General features: G+C 52.7%; 1 protein-coding gene and 1 pseudogene across 6 annotated transcripts in view; both read right to left on the bottom strand.

The window, feature by feature from the left end:
• Positions 1-3,473: 3,473 nt before the first annotated feature.
• BRAT1 (BRCA1 associated ATM activator 1) overlaps positions 3,474-18,619 on the bottom strand; it is a 20,436-nt gene continuing 5,290 nt past the window's right edge. For 2 of the 6 annotated variants that reach the window (XM_032259561.1, XM_032259563.1), the window contains exons 3-14: positions 13,252-13,406; positions 11,112-11,259; positions 9,810-10,182; positions 9,432-9,551; positions 8,031-8,122; positions 7,636-7,754; positions 7,042-7,228; positions 6,722-6,795; positions 5,530-5,632; positions 5,289-5,387; positions 4,870-5,042; positions 3,474-4,388 (exon numbers count right to left, since the gene is read on the bottom strand). In XM_032259561.1, coding sequence (XP_032115452.1) covers positions 3,699-4,388; positions 4,870-5,042; positions 5,289-5,387; positions 5,530-5,632; positions 6,722-6,795; positions 7,042-7,228; positions 7,636-7,754; positions 8,031-8,122; positions 9,432-9,551; positions 9,810-10,182; positions 11,112-11,259; positions 13,252-13,406 — 2,333 coding nt within the window. In that variant the 3' untranslated portion in view covers positions 3,474-3,698. Of the gene's footprint in view, positions 4,389-4,869; positions 5,043-5,288; positions 5,388-5,529; positions 5,633-6,721; positions 6,796-7,041; positions 7,229-7,635; positions 7,755-8,030; positions 8,123-9,431; positions 9,552-9,809; positions 10,183-11,111; positions 11,260-13,251; positions 13,407-18,619 lie in introns of those variants that run through there. The other 4 variants (XM_032259562.1, XM_032259566.1, XM_032259564.1 and 1 more) reach the window with 4 other exon arrangements.
• Positions 17,473-17,564, bottom strand: LOC116537480 (annotated as a pseudogene).

Raw genomic sequence — 18,619 nt, 5'->3', positions numbered from 1 at the left:
CTCCGCCTCCTGGGTTCAGGCAATTCTCCTGCCTCAGCTTCCTGCGTAGCTGGGATTACAGGCACGGGCCACCATGCCCAGCTAATGTTTTGTATTTTTAGTAGAGATGGGGTTTCACCGTGTTGACCAGGATGGTCTCGATCTCTTGACCTCGTGATCCACCCGCCTCGGCCTCCCAAAGTGCTGGGATTACAGGCTTGAGCCACCGCGCCCGGCCTGCAATTTTTTTTTTTTTTAATGAGACAGTCTCACTCTGTTGCCCAGGCTGGAGTGCAGTAGTGCATGATCTTGGCTTACAGCAATCTCTGCCTCCTGGGTTCAAGCGATTCTCCTGCCTCAGCCTCCCCAGTAGCTAGGATTGCAGGCACCCACCACCATGCCCAGCTAACTTTTGTATTTTTAGTAGAGATGGGTTCTTACCATGTTGGCCAGGCTGATCTTGAACTCCTGAGCTCAAGACGTCCACCCGCCTCGGCCTCCCAAAGTGCTGGGATTACAAGCATGAGCCACCACGCTGGGCCCTGCAGTCTCTTTTCATCAGGTACTGCGGTTCAGTGTTACTGTCTAGGGGGCAACTGATCTGAAGAGCCCCTCCCTCTCTGAGCTGCCCCACGCCAGAGCTGAGAGCCAGGCTCCCCAGACCCCCGTGGTAGGGCCTTGTATCTGAATCCAATTTACCACCAGCACGAGGCCTTGCAGTTAGTTGCCTGCTATCTTGTCAGCTGTTCAGTATTGCTAAAGTGATGGCCTTTAGATATTTCACCCAGCGTATTTGTCTTCAGGGAAACAGCTGGTCCAGGCACCCCGCCTGCTGTCACCAGGAAAGGACATGTGCCCGGTAGCAGGGCTGATGTCACTGCTGCATCCCGGTGGGGCAAGCCAGTCCACGGCTGTGCTGCCTGGGAGGTGCCCTTTTGTCAGAGAGCATTTGTCAAAACCAGCAAACTTGGGTTCTCATTCTTTGGCCTTGTGGGTCAGGGGGCAGAAGTCGGGGCCAGTCCTCCCCAAAGTGGGGAGCATTATAGAAAACCCTTCCCATCTTAACCTGAACACCTAAAGGGCTATACTCTTTAAGAATGAATCGGAATTAGCCCTGCTCCCCCACAGGAAAGACTGCCTTGGTGCTAAGAGAAGCAAAAAGTTATTGAGAAGTTAGCTACCGGTCTTCTCCAGCATAGATTTGAGGCCCAGGAATGCAGAGAACTCCAAGCACTAAATGTATTTTTTGTTTTGACATAGTGTCTCTGTCACCCTGGCTGGAGCACAGTGGTGTGATCACAGCTTACTGCAGCCTTGAACTCCTGGGCTTAAGCAATCCTTCCACCTCAGCCTCCCAAGTAGCTGGGACTTCAAGTGCATACCACCATGCCCAGCTAATTAAAAAGAAAAAAAAGTAGGCCAGGTGCAGCGGCTCATGCCTGTAATCCCAGCACTTTTGGAGACCATGGCAGGTGGATCAACTGAGGTTAGGGGTTTGAGACCAGCCTGGCCAATAAGGTAAGACCTCATCTTCACTAAAAATACAAAAATTAGCCAGGTGTGGTGGTGCACACCCGTAATCCCAGCTACTGGAGAGGCTGAGGCATGAGAATCACTTGAAGCTGGGAGGCGGAGGTTGCAGTGAGATGAGATGCCGAGACTGCACCTCTGCACTCCAACCTGAGTGACACAGTGAGACTCTGTCTCCAAAAAAAAAAAAAAGAAAGGTGGGGTAAGAGAAGATGAGAGGAGAAAGGAGAGAATGTTTGAAAGGATACTGGCTAAGAATTTCCCAGAACTCAAAACCACTGATCCACAGATTCAAGAATCTCAGTGAATTCCAAGCAGAATAAATAAAAAGAAACTCTCACCTACACATAATAGTAAAATTGCAGAAAACCAAGAACAATTCAAAAAAACATCTTAAAAGCAGCCAGAGGAAAAAGAGGTTACTTTGAAAGACCAGATGCTAGACTGACAGCCAAACTCCTGAACACAGCAACAGAAGTCAGGGGATGCTGGGATGTGCTGAAAAGCTTCAATGCACTGCAAGATAATAACTGCTTGGCTGGATGTGGTGTGGTGGCTCATGCATGTAATCCCAGCACTTTGGGAGGCTGAGGTGGGTGTATCACTTGAGGCCAGGCTAGTATCGAAGTCCTGATCTTATGTGATCCACTTGCCTCGGCCTCCAAAGTGCTGGAATTATAGGCATGAGCCACTGTGCCTGGCCCCCAGGAATAACTTTAACCAAAGAGGTGTACGCTGAAACTGTAAGACACTGATGAAATAAACTGAAGAGGACACAAATGAATGGAAGGATATCCCATGTTCATGAATGACAATAACTAATCTTTTTAAAATGTCCATACTACCCAAAGTGCTCTATAGCCTCAGGAAATTTCCATCAAAATTCCAGTGGCATTTTCCACAGAAGTTGAAAAAACAAATCTAAAATTCATATGGAACCACAAAAGACCCCTAAGAGCTAAAGCAATTTTGAAAAAGAACAAAGCTGGTGGCATCACATTACCTGACTTCAAAGCATACTACAAAGTTATAGTAAGCAAAACGGTATGGTACTGGCATAAAAACAAACACACAGACCCGTGGAACAGAGAGTACAGAAATAAACCCTTACATATATGATCAGTTAGTCTTTCACAAGGGCACCAAGAATACACAGTGGGGAAAGGACAGTCACTTTAATAAAAGAGGACCAGACTACTCAGGAGGCTGAGGCAGGAGAATCAGTTGAATCCAGGAGGCAGAGATTGCAATGAGCTGAGATTGAGCCATTGCATTCCAGCCTGGGCAACAGAGTAAGATTTCGTCTCAAAAAATAAATAAATAAATAAATAAATAAATAAAAGAGGACCAGCCTGGACAACACAGGGAGACTATCTCTACAAAAAATTTAAAAATTTGTAGAGTATAGTGGTGAGTGCCTATAGTCCCAGCCACTTGGGAGGATGAAGCAGGTGGATGACTTGAGCCCAGGAAGTTGAAGCTGCAGTGAGCTGTGATCATGCTACTACACTCTAGCCTGGGCCACAGAGCAAGGCCACATCTGCAAAACACTAAAACACTGCTGGGCGAGGTGGCTCATGCCTATCATCTCAGCACTGTGGGAGGCTAAGGCAGGCAAATTACTTAAGCTCAGGAGTTTGAGACCGGCCTGGGCAACATGGCAAAACTTTATCTCTACAAAAAATACCCCCGAAAAGGTAGCCAGGCATAGTGGTGTGTGCCTGTAATCCTAGCTACTTGGGAGACTGAGGTGGGAGGATCACTTGAGCCTGGGATGCAGAGGCTACAGTGAGTTGAGACCGCATCACTGCACTTCAGCCTGGGTAACAGAGCAAGACTCTATCTAATAAATAAGTAAACAAAAATAAAAATAAAATCAATAGTGCTGGGAAAACTGGATATCCACATATGAATGAATGAAACTAGACCCTTGTCTCAGACTATTATTAAATTAACTCAAAATAGACTAAAGACTTCAATGCCATTTATTTTGAGTAGGAAATGAGTCATTTCTTTAATACATCAAAATGTGGGATTTCTCGACCTTGCTTTTCTCCTGGTCCTGGCTTCCCCCGAGGATCCCTCAGCCAGCTGGGCTCGGCTGGAGCCCTGGAGATAGCAACGTCCCACAGAAGGATGAGGCACCGCCTCCCTCGGTCCTGGGCCCCAGTGGCAGACTCCAGCTCTGCTCAGTAGCAGTCGGCCTCATCCCCCTGCAGGAAGCCCCCTGTGGCCAGCATGTCCTGCAGGAGGGACTGGGGGCTCTTCTCCACATGGTCACTGCTCTCGGCCAGTGTGCTCTGCAGGCCCTCCAGGTCTAGGGACCTCAGCATGGCCAGCACAGCCTCAGGCTCCTGGTCCTCTTGGGGCTGGGTCTGCTCATGTGCCCGCCACCTCCACGGGGCAGCCTCCACGGAGTCGGTGTTGGGGCTGGCCTCCCGCAAGCTGTTGTATGAAGCAATCTTGTCCCTCAGGAAGAGGAGGAGGTCACAGGACTTCTGGGCCACAGGGCGGTCGCAGTCAAACAAGGCACGAAAGGCGAAGTCAAAGAGCCCCACGTGGCAAAGAGCCCTCAATGCCTCGGTGAGTGGCCGGGCTGGGGCCGCCTCGGGTAGGGCCACGGCATAGGGGCAGTGGGTATGCGGTGGCCCCAATGTCTGGCCCAGGAACACCAAAGCCAGCTCCAGGCCCTGGACGCGGACCTCCCAGTCCAGGTCCCGGCTCGCCACCTGCAGCACAGTGGCCACAAACTGCTCTGTGTCCCGGGTCACATCAGCATGGCCGTCCCGTAGCCACTCGGTAAAGACCTGCATAACCGCCCTCCGTGGGAAGCCCTCCGAGTCTGCGGAGAGGATGCGCAGGAGCTCCCGGAGCAGGCTCTGGGGGACAGAAGATGGGTGGGGATGGTCAGTGGGGTGGCAGGAGTAGGGATTCCACAATAGGATGCTGGGTGCATTAGGGCAGCTGGCCCCAGCCATGCAGCCTAGGGCCACACCCCACCCTGGCATCTTCCTGTGCTGAGCTGTGAGCACACTGCCCTCCAATCCTCAGTTTATCCATCTGCCAAATGGAGGTAACCACGTCTAAGTGGAGGGGTGCTGGGGAGACAGAAGGCAAAGAACACAGGGCCCCAAGCCCAGCAGAGCCCCACGGCCTCGGCAGTAGTTCCCACAGGTGCTGGCCACAGCAGCAGTTGCTTCCAGGCTGGATGCTGGCCGCTCGTCCACCCGCAAGCAGGCAAGCACACACGACAGCCAGGCAGGGGCTACTGGCCAAGGAACCCGCTGCCTCCTACCTGCTGGGCCTCTGCGTGCTAGGGGCTGGTGGGGGTTGCCAGACGAGGAACCCACTACTTCCTACCTGCCGGGCCACTGCGTGCTGGGGGCTGGTAGGGGCGTGCAGGCCCCAGCTAGAGAGCTGCCCTGTGGCGGTCACTGCGCTCGCTCGGACGTAACTCTCAGGGTCCTGGAGGAGCTGCCAGGCCAGCTCAGGTACTTCTGAAGCCAGGAGAGCACATCTGAAGTCGGCCTCTCCTGGGGGTCAAAGTGGCCACATGCGGCTGTGACCAAGGACCCAGCCTCATGGCCTCGGCCTCAGCCTCCACCCCCAACACAGCTGTGACCGAGGGCCCAGCCTTGAGGCCTCAGCCTCTGCCTCTGCCCTGCTGTGCGTGGCCCACGTGGCCCAGGTTTCTAGAGCCAGCAAGAGGCTGCCAGTGTAACTGGCTGGTGAACCCCCAACAGGCGGGGAAGGTGGCCCTTCCACCTGCCAGCACTCACCTCCCCAGTGCCTGCTCAGCTGGGTCAGGAACTCCAGGGCAGAGTCCCTCACCTCCCAGCAGGGGCTGCACAGGCGTTTCTGCAGCACAAGGAACAGCTCTGAAGCGGGAAGGGGTGGGTCAGGGCGACCTTAAGGCCAGGCTCACCCTGCCCTCGGGCCAGCCGAGCCTTCGCATCCAGCCCCTGCTGCCTCCCACCCCTGTGACTCCAGCTCTATTCACCCCTGCGAGGGGTGGGTTACCTCTGAGGAACTGCGGGATGTGGGGGCCAAGATCAGAGCAGCTGGAGGTCTTGGGTGAGCTCAGGAGCCACCTGAGCGTGGCCTGGAAGGCCTTCTTCAGAACCTGGAACAGACAGGGTGGGCTGTAGGGCCACAAGAGGCGGAGAGGCAAGCTGTCTGCCTGTCCCCCTTGCCTGTGCCACCCCAGCTCCAGAGACAGATGGGGACAGGGGGTGGAGGAAGAAGGGAACACTGGGTTTCCTTTTTTTCCCTTAGAGACAGGGTCTCACTGTATTGCCCAGGCTGGACTACAGTGCAGCAATCACAGCTCACTGTAGCCTTCACCTCCTGGGCTCAAACAGTCCTCTTGCCTCAGTCTCATGAGTAGCTGGGGCTTGAGGCACACATCACCACGCCCGGCTAATTTTTGCAATCAAATGCTCTACCCGTGAACTATACCCCTGGGGCTAATTTTTATATTTTTTTTTTGTACGGATGGGATCTTGCTATGTTGCCCAGGCTGGCCTCAAATTCCTGGGCTCCATTGATCCTTCCACCTCAGCCTCCCAAAGCCCTATAATCACAGCTGTGAGCCCTGTGCCCTCCTGGGCTGATTTTAATAAGGCAGAATCCACTGCAGAACTGGATTCCCAGACTATAAGCAGGAGGAGGCGGCAGCCCTCGCCAGGAGACCTACTACCCAGGCAGTGGGATTTCTGCATTAAAACATGACCAATTATCCAGGTACTTTTCCTTAAGATCCCAAGAAGCCCCAGGCCCTTCCTCTAAAGTTGCCCGCTGTCTGCTCAGTGGCAGGTGGTACAAGGTCTGTGCCCACCAGGGCCCAGCTCCTCAAGGGGCTATGCAGTGGGCATGTTCATAGGCGGCGCTTAGGGAGGCCTGGAGCCCACGCCCGGGGCCGTCCTGGTGCCACTTCAATTCCCTTGTCCAGAATTCCCTGTAGGCCACTGGCCAGTGCCCCTTCTCCCCACAGCCCCACAGACCCCTGTGCACTAATGAATCTTCACCAACAAAAGGCCATGGGCCCAACACATGCAGCCACCTGTGTCCTGAAGCTCTCTGAGCAGCGACTCTGTGGCCCTATGTCAGGGCCCCGACCCCAGAGGCCTCCATGGGGCTGGGGCAGAGTTGGGGGTGGATCCCACTGCCTCTGCCTCCCTCCTCCCCTCGCTCCCTATCCCCACCACTGTACCGTGGGGCTGGAGCCAGGGCTCTTGAGGCACTCCAGGAGGACAGCAAGCACCTGTGTCACCAGCTCCTGGGGGCCTGAGACAGAGGTGATCGGATAAACCACCCCATCTCCATCCCAGGACCCTAAAATGTCAACTCAGGGAAGAAGCAGGACAAGGCCTCATCCGCCAGCTGAAACCTCCTGCACGGACCCTACACCCCCAGCACCCACCTCAGAGAAGAAACACAGGGAGATGGCATTTCCCAGTCGTCTCCAAGCAGAAAGAAAGAGTTGGGGGCTCGGGGCTCACCCAACACCAAAGCCGTGCAGGAAACACTCACTTGTACCCTGTGACAGCATCCCCAGGAAGTCAAGAGCTGCTCGTTGGACCCGGACGCAGCCCGCCAGGGTTGCACAGAGGTGGCCCCCCACACTGGAGACGGGAGTAGCTGAGCCATCACAGAGCCGCAGGACAGTCACTGCAGCCCCAAGCAGGGTCGCCTGGGGCCATGGCGAGGGCCGCTGGGGCTGTGAGTGAGGAAGACATCAGCCAAGGTTGTGGTCCCACTGCCAGTGTGGATGCAGGGGTGTTGGGGCTTCAAGGCACATGGGGTGGGGGGCATCAGCCATGGTTGCAGTCCGAGTGCTGGCATGGGCGCAGGGATGCTGGGGCTGTGAAGGGTGGTGGGCATCAGCTGGGGCTGTGACAGGGGTAGGGGGCATCAGTCAAGGTTGTGGTCCCACCGCTGGCATGGACACTGGGGCTGGGCGCTGGGGCTGTGAGGGACGGGGGCGTCTTCCAAGGCTGTGATCCCACTGCCAGCCTGGACACAGGGGTGCTGGGCTTCGAGGGTGTGGGGCATCAGCCAAGGCTGCGGTCCCACTGCTGGCGTGGTCCCACTGCTGGCGTGGCATGAGGGCCAGGCCACACCTACCAGCGGCTGCAGCTCCTCCAGGTGAGCCAGGGTACGGCACAGGAGGCCTGCGCAGGAGGATTTGGAGGCCAGGAGAGCGTCTACCATCATGGCGTCATCTGCCATCCCGTCCAGCAAGCCTGGGGGCCAAGCCGGGAAGAGCTCTCTGAGAGGGCAATTCAGCCACCCCATGGTCACCAACCACCCCATGGTCACCACCCATGGCAGAGGTTAGGACCTGGGTGCAGAGCAGCAGCTCACCAGGGTGATGGCCACGGCTCTGGTCCCCTTTGCCCTTAGTAGGAGGCCTGGGCGTGATTAAAGTGGGGCGGTGAGCCTGGTACCCACCTCCATCTCCCTTCCCCTAACCACAGGGACCCAGATTCTGCCCTCCCAGCCCTTTCTGAGCAGTGTACCTAGGGGTCCGGGGGCCTGAACCGTGGCCTTCAGGACACAGGCCAGGGGCTGGAGGAGGACCTGGAAGGCCTGGGTTCTCAATGCCTGTGGACTGGAGACAAACACGGTGAGTGCTGCTTCTTTGGCCATGAGGCAAGCTGGCTGTGCTCCTAACGTCCCCAACAAGCCTGGGGCAAATCAGCCAGGGGATCGGGACACCCCAGAGAAAGTTTCTAGGCAAGCCACTGGCCAGGGGATGCCATGGGACAGAGGGGTGAGAGGCGGATAGGCCTGACAAAAGATATGGGCCTGACACAGCCGATGTCCTTAGAATTAGACAATAAGGGGCCTCCAGGAAGGCCTGGCCATGTGCCCAGAGAGGCAGTGCCTACTCAGGGGGACAGAGATGGGGCACCCCCAGCTTCCCGGGTATCACCAGGTATGCACAGCATCCACTCTGTGGGAGGGACCTGCCCTCAGGCCTGGGCCCAGGCGGGGGCAGTGCCCACTCAGGGGGTCAGGGACGGGCGCCCCCAGGCTCCCAGGTATCCCCAGGTTTGTACAGCATCCACTCTGTGGGAAGGACCTGCCCTCTAGTCTGGGCCCGGTGGGAGTAGTGCCCACACAGTGCATTCTGCCAGGGCTGGGCCTGCTGCTCCATCCTCCCCCAGTCCACTCTTTCCTAAGCATTTGGAGACCCCGGAGTGCAGAGCCAGGCTCTCACTGTACCCCTGAGCCCTTGGACAGTGGGTCCTGAGGTCACTTCCACCCCTAACGTGAGCCCACCTAGAAGCCTGGCAGGCCATCCACGGCCTTCCCACCTGTCCTGACCCCAGGCTCTGCTGTTCCAGCGCCCCCAGGCCCACCTGAATGGTGTGCATGCTGGGGAGCTTCAGCAACCCCAACCAAGGCCGTGGTAGGGGCAGGTGGGAGAGCAGCAGAGCGCAGGACGGGGGTAGGACCATCCTGCTCTGAGCAGAGCAGCTCCACCATCCTTCTCACCTCTGGGGATCTCACAAAGCTTTGGTCTGAAACAATTATTCTGTCACTAAAGATCCTGCAGAAGCCACCTGCCTGCACAGCTGTCACGAATAACTCATGCACAGCCCAGTCATGCCCCACACGGCTGCTGCTACACGCAACCCAAACACAGCCCAGTCACACCCTATATGGCCTCCACGCCTAACTCATGCATGGCCCAGTCACGTCCCGCATAGCCGCCACAAGTTACCAACGCACAGCCCAGTCATGCCCTGCACAGCTGCCACACATAACCTATGCATAGCCCAGTAACGTCCCACATGGCCTCCTGACTGTCCCTGGTGTCTGGAACTCCCCTGCATGAGGGCCACACTCTCAACCTCCCTGCCTACCCCGGCTCCCAGCACCCGCCTCGGCATGAAATGCACCCCAGCCCATACCAGTGCTCGAGCTTCAGGATGCCCAGAGCCAGAGGTCCCACATGGGCGGGGCCCAGGCAGCTCAAAGCCTGTGCCACCATCTCCCACAGGCTGCCGTTGGAAGAACCGAACACAGGAGAACTGCAGGGAGACCCCAGAGAGATAAATTATTCCCCCATCCCCATTTGAGGCCTGGCTGAGACTATCATGGCCCTGGGGCTGGAGGTGCCCAGCCCAACACAGGCCTTTCCCCATGAAGGTTTCAAGGTCACCCAGGTGTCCGTTCACTGAAGGCCACGTCCTCAGGGAGTCTCTGGCTGCCAATGGGACATGCCTGGGCATCTTCCTAGGAAAACAATTGCCCACCCAGGCCCCCCAGCTGCATCCCGGGGGCCTGACCGAGCCACACAGAGAAGCAGGTCCACGAGCGAGTGTGCGGCGGGAATGGGGTCTCTCTCGAGCAGACAGGCCACGCGGGCACTCAGCCGCACCCACAGGGCTTCCGTCCAGGGGCTCTGGCAGCGGCCAAAGGTTGTGGTCAGGATGTTCAGGGCCTGAGTGACCTTGGGGGTGACTGTGGAGCACAAGGACTCTTCAACGTGACCCATGATCTTCTGGGCACACGTGGGCCAGTCATCCCCCTGCAGGCAGGGCTGCTCCTTGGCTCCACCTCGCATGGACAAAGCCAGGATGTGCACCAGGAGCTGACTGGCCGCCGAGGCCACAAACAGGCTGGAATCTCCCTGCAGGGAGAAGACGGTGTCGACTGCACCTGGGCAGGGGGCAGGGGAAGAGAGGAAAAAAGGGGGGGGCAGACAGCAACCTTAATCCAGGGCTTCAGGGCATCGGGGAAGATGCAAACAGCAGAGGGCACCCCAAGATGCCCCCAAACACCCCTGAACCCAAAAGCAAAAGAGAACAGGAACCGAAGCTCCCTGGAGACAAGCACCTCCTCCCCCCGAGCGTTAAACACACACAGCTTGTGATACTTCCCAATTCGTTTTATTTATTTATTTTTTTGAGACAGAGTCACCCAGGCAGGACTGCAATGGTGCAATCTTGGCTCACTGCAATTTCTGCCTCCCAGGTTCAAGCGATTCTCCCACCCCATCTCAGCCTCCCGAGTAGCTAGGACTATAGTATAGGCACCTGCCATTACGCCTGGCAATTTTGTAGCAAAAGGGTTTCACCATATTGGCCAGGCTGGTCTTGAACTCCTGACCTCGGGTGATCCATCTACCTGAGTCTCCCAAAGTGCTGGAATTACAGGCGTGCGCCACCATGCCCAGCTTTGTTTCGTGTTTTTTGAGACATGGTCTTTCTCCGTTGCCTAGGCTGGAGTGCAGTGGCTCAATCACTGCTCACTGCAGCCTTGAACCCCTGGGCTCACGCGATCCTCCTGCTTCAGCCTCTCAAGTATCTGGGACTATAGGCGTGCACCACCATGCCTGACTCCCAAATAGTTTCAAAGATTGGGTCCTCACGACTGATCTGTAAGTGGCTGAGGAAGCCACCCTGGCTCCTAGGGGCTGACCTACAAACCAGAAGACACTGACACCCCTACTGTTACTCGCATTCTTCGCAACAATCCTGTGACATCACACAGATAAGATGCCCAGGTTCAGCAAGGTGCAGTGACTCCCCTGGGGTTACACAGCATCAGGCAGGACAAGAGATGGGGCAGGGTGTGGGCATACTCACCGTGATCGGCCAGAAAGTGCAGGGCGCTAGGGTGCTGTGCCAGGGAGCGCAGGCCCTGGATCCAGCCGCTGCGCACAGTGGGCACGGCCCAGGCTGCTTGGCCAAGAGGGCCTGTCTCCCCAAAGAGCTCTGGTAGCAGCTCCCCCTGCTGGGAAGCAGAAAAAGAGGCGGGGAGACCTGGCAGGTTTCCAGGGATGTGGAGTAGAACAGAGATAGGTTTTCAGTTTTCCAGGGCTGGTGGAGGCACTTTTGGAGGACAGTTTTTGGGACACAGTCTCACTCTTTTTCTCAGGCTGGAGTACAGTGGCATGATCTCTGCTCACTGCAACCTCCACCTCCTGGTTTCAAGCAACTCTCCTGTCTCAGCCTCCTGAGTAGCTGGGATTACAGGCGCCCACCACGCTCAGCTAATTTTTGCATTTTTGGTAGAGACGGAGTTTCACCACGTTAGTCAGGCTGGTCTCAAACTTCTGACCTCAGGTGATCTGCCCACCTTGGCCTCCCAAAGTGCTGGGATTATAGGCATGAGCTACTGCGCCTGCCTGGAGGACACTTTCATACCAGCTGCTGACAGACAAGGGCCCTCGGATTCACTGGACAGCAGTGGCCTAGGGTGTCTTGGAATGTCTGTCCTGTAGCAAGATGGTGCCTGGCTGGGCAGCTAGGGAGCCTGTAGGTACTAAATTGGAAGGCACCATGAATGGCAACCTAATAGTACTGGATGTGCCTTCGGGCAACCTGATAAGGGCCTGTGGGGCACCAAGAAAAGCTATCATGCTAGATAGGCAAGGGCCCTGAAGCTCACACCAGGCATCACCTGACAGACTCAGAGGTGCCTGTCTGGGGCTTTTGAAGCTGGAAGACACAACTCTGGAGGGCTGTCTGAGCTCCCATGCCTTGTTGCTGTGCAGAAAATACTTGGTTGAGTGCAGTGGCTCATGCCTGTATCCCAGCACTTTGGGAGGTCGAGGTAGGAGGATCACTTGAGGCCAGGAGTTCATGACCAGCCTGGCCAACATGGGGAAACCCCGTCTCTACTAAAAATATAAAAATTAGCTGGGCGTGGTGGCACATGTCTGTAATCCCAGATACTCAGGAGGCTGAGGCAGGAGAATTGTTTGAGACCAGCCTGGGCAACACAGTGAGACCCATCTCTACCAAAGATAAAAAATGTAGCCGGGTGTGGTGCATGCATCTGTGGACCCAGCTACTCGGGAGAATCGCTTGAGCCCAGGAGGTCAAGGCTGCAGTGAGCTGTGATCACATCACTGCACTCCAGCCTGGGTGACAGAGCAGGACTCTCTCTATTTAAAAAAAAAAAAAAAAAGGCCGCACACGGTAGCTCACGCCTGTAATCCCAACACTTTGGGAGACCGAGGTAGGAGGATCGCTTGAGGTCAGAAGTTCATGACCAGCCTGGCCAATATGGTGAAACCCCGTCTCTACTAAAAATACAAAAATTAGCTGGGCATGGTGGCCCATGCCTGTAATCCCAGATACTCAGGAGGCGGAGGCAGGAGAACTGTTTGAACCTGGGAGGCAGAGGTTGCAGTGAGCCGAGATCATACCACTGTACTCCAGCCTAGGCGACAGAGCAAGGCTCCATCTCAAAATAATAATACTGATAAAAGTATATAAAATTAGTTAATTTTTTTTTAAAAAAAGACTTTCTCTCCTCATTAGTATGGTGGTGAGAATCCCCGCCAAAAGAAAAAAAAAAGACATTCTCATTAGTCATTCATTCAGTTGCAGGCTGGGTAGCTGGAGGTGCAGAATATGCAGTCTTGTTTGGTCCTCACGACAACCCCATGGCACAGCTATGACTCCTGTCTCCGTCCTAGGAAGTAACTGAGGCTTACGGCTGTAGGGAAGGTCAGCTAGCAGGTCAGAGCCAGGAGCCAATCCCAGTCATCTTATTTCAGAAAACTTCAAATCCTTAGCCCCAACATCACTCCGGTTGAATTTTTCAAAGGGAGCTACAGTCAGGGAGTAAAAAATGTGTAGTTCTAGTGAGGACACAGGGTCAGGGCAGGCTGCTGGGACTTGGGATGGTGATGGCTATAAACGCCCCACCTGGCTGTGAGAAGAGAAGGCTGCCTACCTCTCCATGGGACACTCAGGTAGGAGGCCCCAGGCTCACCTGAAGATACTGGAAGCAGTTTTCCTGGGCTGCGAAGATTCCTGCCACGCGGAGTGAGAAGGAGAGGACCCCGGGACTCAGGTCCTGGAGTTTCAGCACGTGGGACAGCAGCTCCACCAGGCAGGGGTGCTCCTGCAGCAGCAAGAGACTGGACTCTGTGGGAACGGGCCCAACCCAGGGGTCACCAGGGGCACATCACCACACGTGCCCCTGGGCGACCGCTCTTCTTCTAGGAATTCCCAGACCCCTTTCTTGCAGGGTGTTAGATTTAGGGATCCAACTGGGAAAAAGTATTTGCAACAAATATGGCAAATGACTCTTAATTTTAATTTAATAAGGGCAGGAAAACTAGAAAGCCGACACCTTACCAACAGGTGAAAGGCAGAACTAGAAACACAAATAGCCAAAGATGCTAAAAAAATGTTCTGTCTCACTGATCACGAGAAATAAATGCAAATTACAGTGAAAGACAAAGCCAAGTGTGGCGGCTCATGCCTATAATCCCAGCGCTTTACAAGGCTGAGATGAGAGGCCACTTGAGCTCAGGAGTTCAAGACCAGCCTGGCCAACATGGCAAAACCCCATCTCTACTAAAAATATAAAACATTAGCTGAGCATGGTGGCTCACATTTGTTATCCCAACACTTTAGGAGGCCAAGGTGGGAGGATCACTTGAGCTCAGGAGTTTGAGGCCAGCCTAGCCAACAAAGTAGAGATAAGTAGAGACAGAAGCCCTGTCTCTACTTAAAATACAAAATATTAGCCAGGTGTGGTGACTCGGGCCAATAGTCCCAGCTAATTGGGAGGCTGAGGCAGGAGAATTGCTTGAACCTGGGAAGCAGAGGTTGCAGTGAGCCAAGACCACATCATTGCACACTCCAGCCTGGGCAACAGAATGGGACTCCATCTCAATAAAACAAAGAAAACAAAAAGTGAAAGAGCATTTTCACCTCTCAAATGAATACTTTTTCTTAAACAGAGAGTGCTCTGTGCAAGGAGGTACAATGAAACAAGCATTCCTCTGCAGACCTGGCATCCTACATTTCTATACCTAGCTATACTATCACTCAAAAGCACCAGTGGGAGAAAAACACATTTTGAGGCAAAGGCTGGAAGAATTTCCCAGTGAGAGGCCCTTGTGGAAAGAATGTGGCTCAGTAAGGAGGTGAGTAAGGAGCATGCAGAGAAAGAGAACCAGGCCAGGACCCAAAAAGCACTGAGTCTACCTGAATAAGCACTGTAGGCTGGGCGAAGTCATCAAGCCTGTAGTCTTAGCACTTTGGGAGGCCAAAGCAGGAGGATTGCTTAAGCCCAGGAGTTCAAGACCAGCCTGGGTAACATAGCAAGACCCTGTCTCTACAAAAAAAAAAAAAAAAAAAAAGCCTGACGCACATCTGCAATGTGTGGAGACAGGGGGACCGCTTGAGCCCTGGAGTTCAAGGCTGCAGTGAGCTATGATTGTACTCCAGACTAGGCGACAGACAGAGGCCCTGTCTCTATGGAAAAAACAAAAAGAGGGCTGGGCACGGGGGATCATGCCAGTAATCCCAGCATTTTGGGAGGCTGAGGCAGGTGGATCATGAGGTCAAGAGTTCAAGACAAGCTTGACCAACACAGTGAAACCCCATCTCGACAAAAAAAAAAAAAAAATACAAAAATTAGCTGGGCTTGGTGATGTATGCCTGTAAATCCCAGCTAGCTGGGAGGCTGAGGCGAAGAATTGCTTGAACCCGGGAGGCAGAGGTTGCAGTGAGCCGACATGACACCACTGCACTCTGGCCTGGTTGACAGAGCAAGACTCTGTCTCAGGGGAAAAAAACAAACAACCCCATTGAGTTCAGAAGCTAAAAAATCATTGCTGAAGGGTTTTGAAACAAAACAGAATTAAAATACTACGGAACTAAACAATAACAGAAGGTTGTGATGGCTTGAAGTTAAAGGGCTCTGAGATCCTTCAGTTGTCTGGATAGAGGACAGAGCCTAATTAACTTCAGACTTTAAAAAAAAATCTAGTTCTCATGTTATAAATCTAAGGGTAGCCACTAAAGAACATAAATAAGCCTGCAGTCCCAGCATCTTGAGAGGGAGAGGTGGGCAGATCGTCTGAGCCCAGGAGTTCAAGACCAGCCTGGGCAACATAGGGAGATCCCATCTCTATAAAAATTCCCTGAGCGTGGTGGCACACATCTGTAGTCCCAGCTACACTGGAAGCTGAGATGGGAAGATCACCTGAGCCCAGGAGGTCAAGGCTGGAATAAGCCGTGATTGCACCATTGCATGCCAGCCTGGACAACAGAGCGAGACCTTATCCTAAATAAATAAATAAATAAATAAAACATATAACTTAAAAACCAGAAGAGGAAAGCTTTATCAATCTGGTCAATTTGATGGAAGGCAGAAAAGGAGGATAAAGGCACAAAGATAAGGCACAGGAAATTAAAGAATACAAAAGAATTCAAATCTAAGAGGCCTCAACAAAAAAAAATCAAACTTACCTGTTAAAAGAAAGAGTTGCTGAGATTAAATTAAACACTAAAAACGGGCAATATACTGTTTCTAAGAAGCAATAAAGTATGATGACAGGAAAGGCTGGGAGCAGAGGAGAAAAAGACACAGTAGGCAAATTCTAACTTTAAAAAAGCTGGTGTAGCAACAGTAATATCAGACAAAATGGACTGTAGAGCAAAAAGCAGTATTCATGCAAAAGAAATTTTCACTGATCACAGAGAGAAACTCCAGAAAGGCACAACCTTCCTACAGCTATTTGTGCCTAACCTAACTTCAAAACATAAAAAAGCAGCCTGGGCAACATGGTGAAGCCCTGTCTCCACAAAAAACACACAAAAAATTAGCTGGGTGTAGTGGTGTGTGCCTGTAGTCCCAGCTATCCAGGAGGCAGGGGTGGGAGGATCATTTGAGCCCAGGAGGTTGAGGATAGAGTGAGCTGTCATCACACCACTGCACCCTAGCCTGGGTGACAGAATGAGACCCTGTCTCAAAATTTTTTTTTTTTTTTGAGACGGAGTTTCGCTCTTGTTACCCAGGCTGGAGTGCAATGGCGCGATCTCGGCTCACCGCAACCTCCGCCTCCTGGGTTCAGGCAATTCTCCTGCCTCAGCCTCCTGAGTAGCTGGGATTACAGGTACGCGCCACCATGCCCAGCTAATTTTTTGTAGTTTTAGTAGAGACGGGGTTTCACCATGTTGACCAGGATGGTCTCGATCTCTTGACCTCGTGATCCACCCGCCTTGGTCTCCCAAAGTGCTGGGATTACAGGCTTGAGCCACCGCGCCCGGCCCCTCAAAATTTTTTTAAAAATGCCAGGCACAGTGGCTCACATCCGTAATCCCTGCGTTTTAGGAAGCCAAGGCGGGCAGATTACTTGAGCTCAGAAGTTTGAGACGAGCCTAGGCAACACAGTGAAACCCTACAACTAGAAAAAATACAAAAAATTAGCCAGGCGTAAGGGTTGGCTCCTGTAGTTCCAGCTACTAGGGAAGCTGAGGTGGGAGAATCATCTGAGCTCAAGAAGTCGAGGCTGCAGTTAAGTCGAGATCACACCACTGCACTCCAGCCTGGATGACAGAGTGAGACTCTGTCTCAAAAAAAAAAAAAAAAAAATTTGTAAAGCAAAAAAAGTATGCAATTCAAAGAAAAACTGTTGAATCCATGATCTTGGTGTAAGTTTTTTACACACCTCTCAGAAACAAGCAAACAAATTAGCAATAACATAGCAGGTTTGAATAATGAACAAGTGTGGAAACTTGATACATAATTTGCATAGCATGCAATTCACCCATTTAACATGTACCAGATCCCTTAGTAGTTTGTAAGTGTGATCATTTTTTTTTTTTTTTTTTTTTTTTTTTTTTTGAGACCAAGTCTTGCTCTGTTGCCCAGGCTGGAGTGCAGTGGCACGATCTCAACTCACTACAACCTCTGCCTCCCGGGTTCAAATGATTCTCCTACCTCAGCCTCCCGAGTACCCGGGATTACAGGCAGAAATCCTGTAAGAGTGGAAACTATACTCTTTCCATCAAGCATAAGGCAGGAGAAATGACAGAGGCTGGGAGGGAGGAGGAAATAGAGATTCACTGCAAATTAGGACTCAGTTTCTTTAGGGGGAACAAAATTAGATTGTGCTGATGATTTCATAGCCCTGTAAATTTACTGAGAACTGTTGAATTGGTACCATTTATTTATTATTTTGTCCTTTTCTCATGTCAGACAGGTCACGTGCCGACCTCATACCATGGTTCCATAGTACCACATCTCACACGTGCGCCTGAACACACAATTATCATGCTTAGGCTGTGTGCGGTGGCTCTCCCCTATAATTCCAGCACTTTGGGAGGCCAATGTGGGCAGATCACCTGAAGTCAGGAGTTCGAGACCAGCCTGGTCAACGTGGTGAAATTCCATCTCTACTAAAAATACAAAAATTAGCCAGGTATGGTGGCATGCGCCTGTAATCCCAGGTACTCAGGAGGCTGAGGCAGAGAACTGTTTGAACCTGAGAGGCAGAGGTTGCAGTGAGCCGAAATTGTGCCACTGCACTCCAGCCTGGGCGACAGAGCAAGACTTGGTCTCAAAAAAAAAAAAAAATTATCACATTTGCAAAAGGATTTGGTACACATTAAATGGGTGAATTGCATGGTATGCAAATTATATCTCAATAAAGATACTGAAGAATACTTCTTAAAATTTGACTACAGGCAGGCCATGGTGGTTGGCTTCTGTCATACCAGCACTTTCGGAAGCCAAGGCAGGAAGACTGCTTGAGCCCAGGAATTCCAGACCAGCCGGGGCAAGATGGTGAGACCTCATCTCTATGATTAAAAAAAAAAAAAAAAAAAAAAAATAGCTGGGCATGGTACACACCTGTGATCCCAGCAACTTGAGAGAATGAGGCAGGAGGATTGCTTGAGCCCAGGAGATCGAGGCTATTACAGTGAGCTGTGTTCATGCCACTGCACTTCATCCTGAGTGACAGGAAAAAACCCTGGCTCAAAAAAACAAAAAAAAAAAAGAAAAGAAAAATAAAACTGACTACAAACTAGTCCAGAAGGTAACTGAAGACCTTCAAATACCAAAACATCAAAATCTACAGTGATATCTCTAGAACATTAACAAAACTTGCCTGGGTCCTATGTTTCAATAAAAGTCTCAACAGCCATAAAGATTCAAAACAGGGCCGGGCGCGGTGGCTCAAGCTTGTAATCCCAGCACTTTGGGAGGCCGAGGCGGGTGGATCACGAGGTCAAGAGATGGAGACCATCCTGGTCAACATGGTGAAATCCCGTCTCTACTAAAAATACAAAAAATTAGCTGGGCATGGTGGCACGTGCCTGTAATCCCAGCTACTCAG

The sequence above is a fragment of the Sapajus apella genome, unplaced genomic scaffold, assembly GCF_009761245.1.
Source record: "Sapajus apella isolate SASKATOON/1434 unplaced genomic scaffold, GSC_monkey_1.0 scaffold110, whole genome shotgun sequence".
Classification (NCBI taxonomy): domain Eukaryota; kingdom Metazoa; phylum Chordata; class Mammalia; order Primates; family Cebidae; genus Sapajus; species Sapajus apella.
Note: the sequence above shows the minus strand (reverse complement) of the source record. Positions and strands in the feature narration are given on the sequence as shown.